Consider the following 811-nt stretch of genomic DNA (forward strand, 5'->3'; position numbering starts at 1 on the left):
TTGAAAAGTAGAAGAGCACAAACTGAGAGAGTATCAGGACACGCATAAAAAATTGTCTGATTTTTCAACATTTGTAAATAATAATAATTATTAATTATCAAGTAGAAAGAAAAAAATTAAAAATCAATTAATATAAATGCAAGCAAATAATCAAATCGCGTTTTTGCTAAAAAGCTACGCAATAAAAAAGCAATTAACAGGCAGATAAATTATTAAAAATGATTTTGTTACATATTCAAACACATAAATGATAAATTAATTGAAAAACTTATTTTTTTAAGGGTTGAGCTCTCTCATCATAAATTCTCAAAGTCGCTCTCAATTTTCGATTAACAGTTTTCTGTTGACCCTTTTCCATTTCTCACTTAAACAAAGTTGAATTCTTTTTGCTGACGTTTTTTGTTTTAGTGCTAAAACTTTTGCGCTGACTGCATAAATTAAGAAAGCTGCAGAAAAGTACGACAAAAAACTTGCTGCACTTACAGAAAAATTATGCCTAGCGGGCACTCGAGTCTCTTCCTTCGGGCCAAACGGTTGAGCCTGGTCTGCAATATTTAAATTTAAAAAAATATTTAAGACTCACTTTTTTTTTGTATGCAATTACAGCAACAAGATGCACACAACGGCCACAGAGGTATGTGTGGCGTCAACGCGGCTGAGGCACAGCCTGGATTTGGGTATTTCCAATAACGTTCTCGAAATGGAAACAAATCAGCAAATGCCTGGCAAAAATTGCACAAATAATCAACAACGACGTGGACGACGACGACGACGAGCACGAACACACTATGCAGCCGGAGGACGCGCTGGC

At 35.1% G+C, this 811-nt stretch overlaps 1 protein-coding gene across 1 annotated transcript in view; it reads left to right on the forward strand.

Annotated features, from left to right (window-relative positions):
- LOC115759752 (nitric oxide synthase) overlaps window positions 1-775 on the forward strand; it is a 67,590-nt gene extending 66,815 nt beyond the window's left edge. Inside the window, exon 18 of the mRNA XM_030700795.1 lies at window positions 607-775. Within this exon, the coding sequence (XP_030556655.1) occupies window positions 607-690 (84 nt within the window). The 3' untranslated portion in view covers window positions 691-775. The remainder of the gene's footprint in view (window positions 1-606) is intronic.
- The last annotated feature ends 36 nt before the right edge of the window (window positions 776-811 follow it).

The sequence above is a fragment of the Drosophila novamexicana genome, unplaced genomic scaffold (assembly GCF_003285875.2).
Source record: "Drosophila novamexicana strain 15010-1031.04,08,12 unplaced genomic scaffold, DnovRS2.1 tig00000387-arrow-pilon, whole genome shotgun sequence".
Classification (NCBI taxonomy): Eukaryota; Metazoa; Arthropoda; class Insecta; order Diptera; family Drosophilidae; genus Drosophila; species Drosophila novamexicana.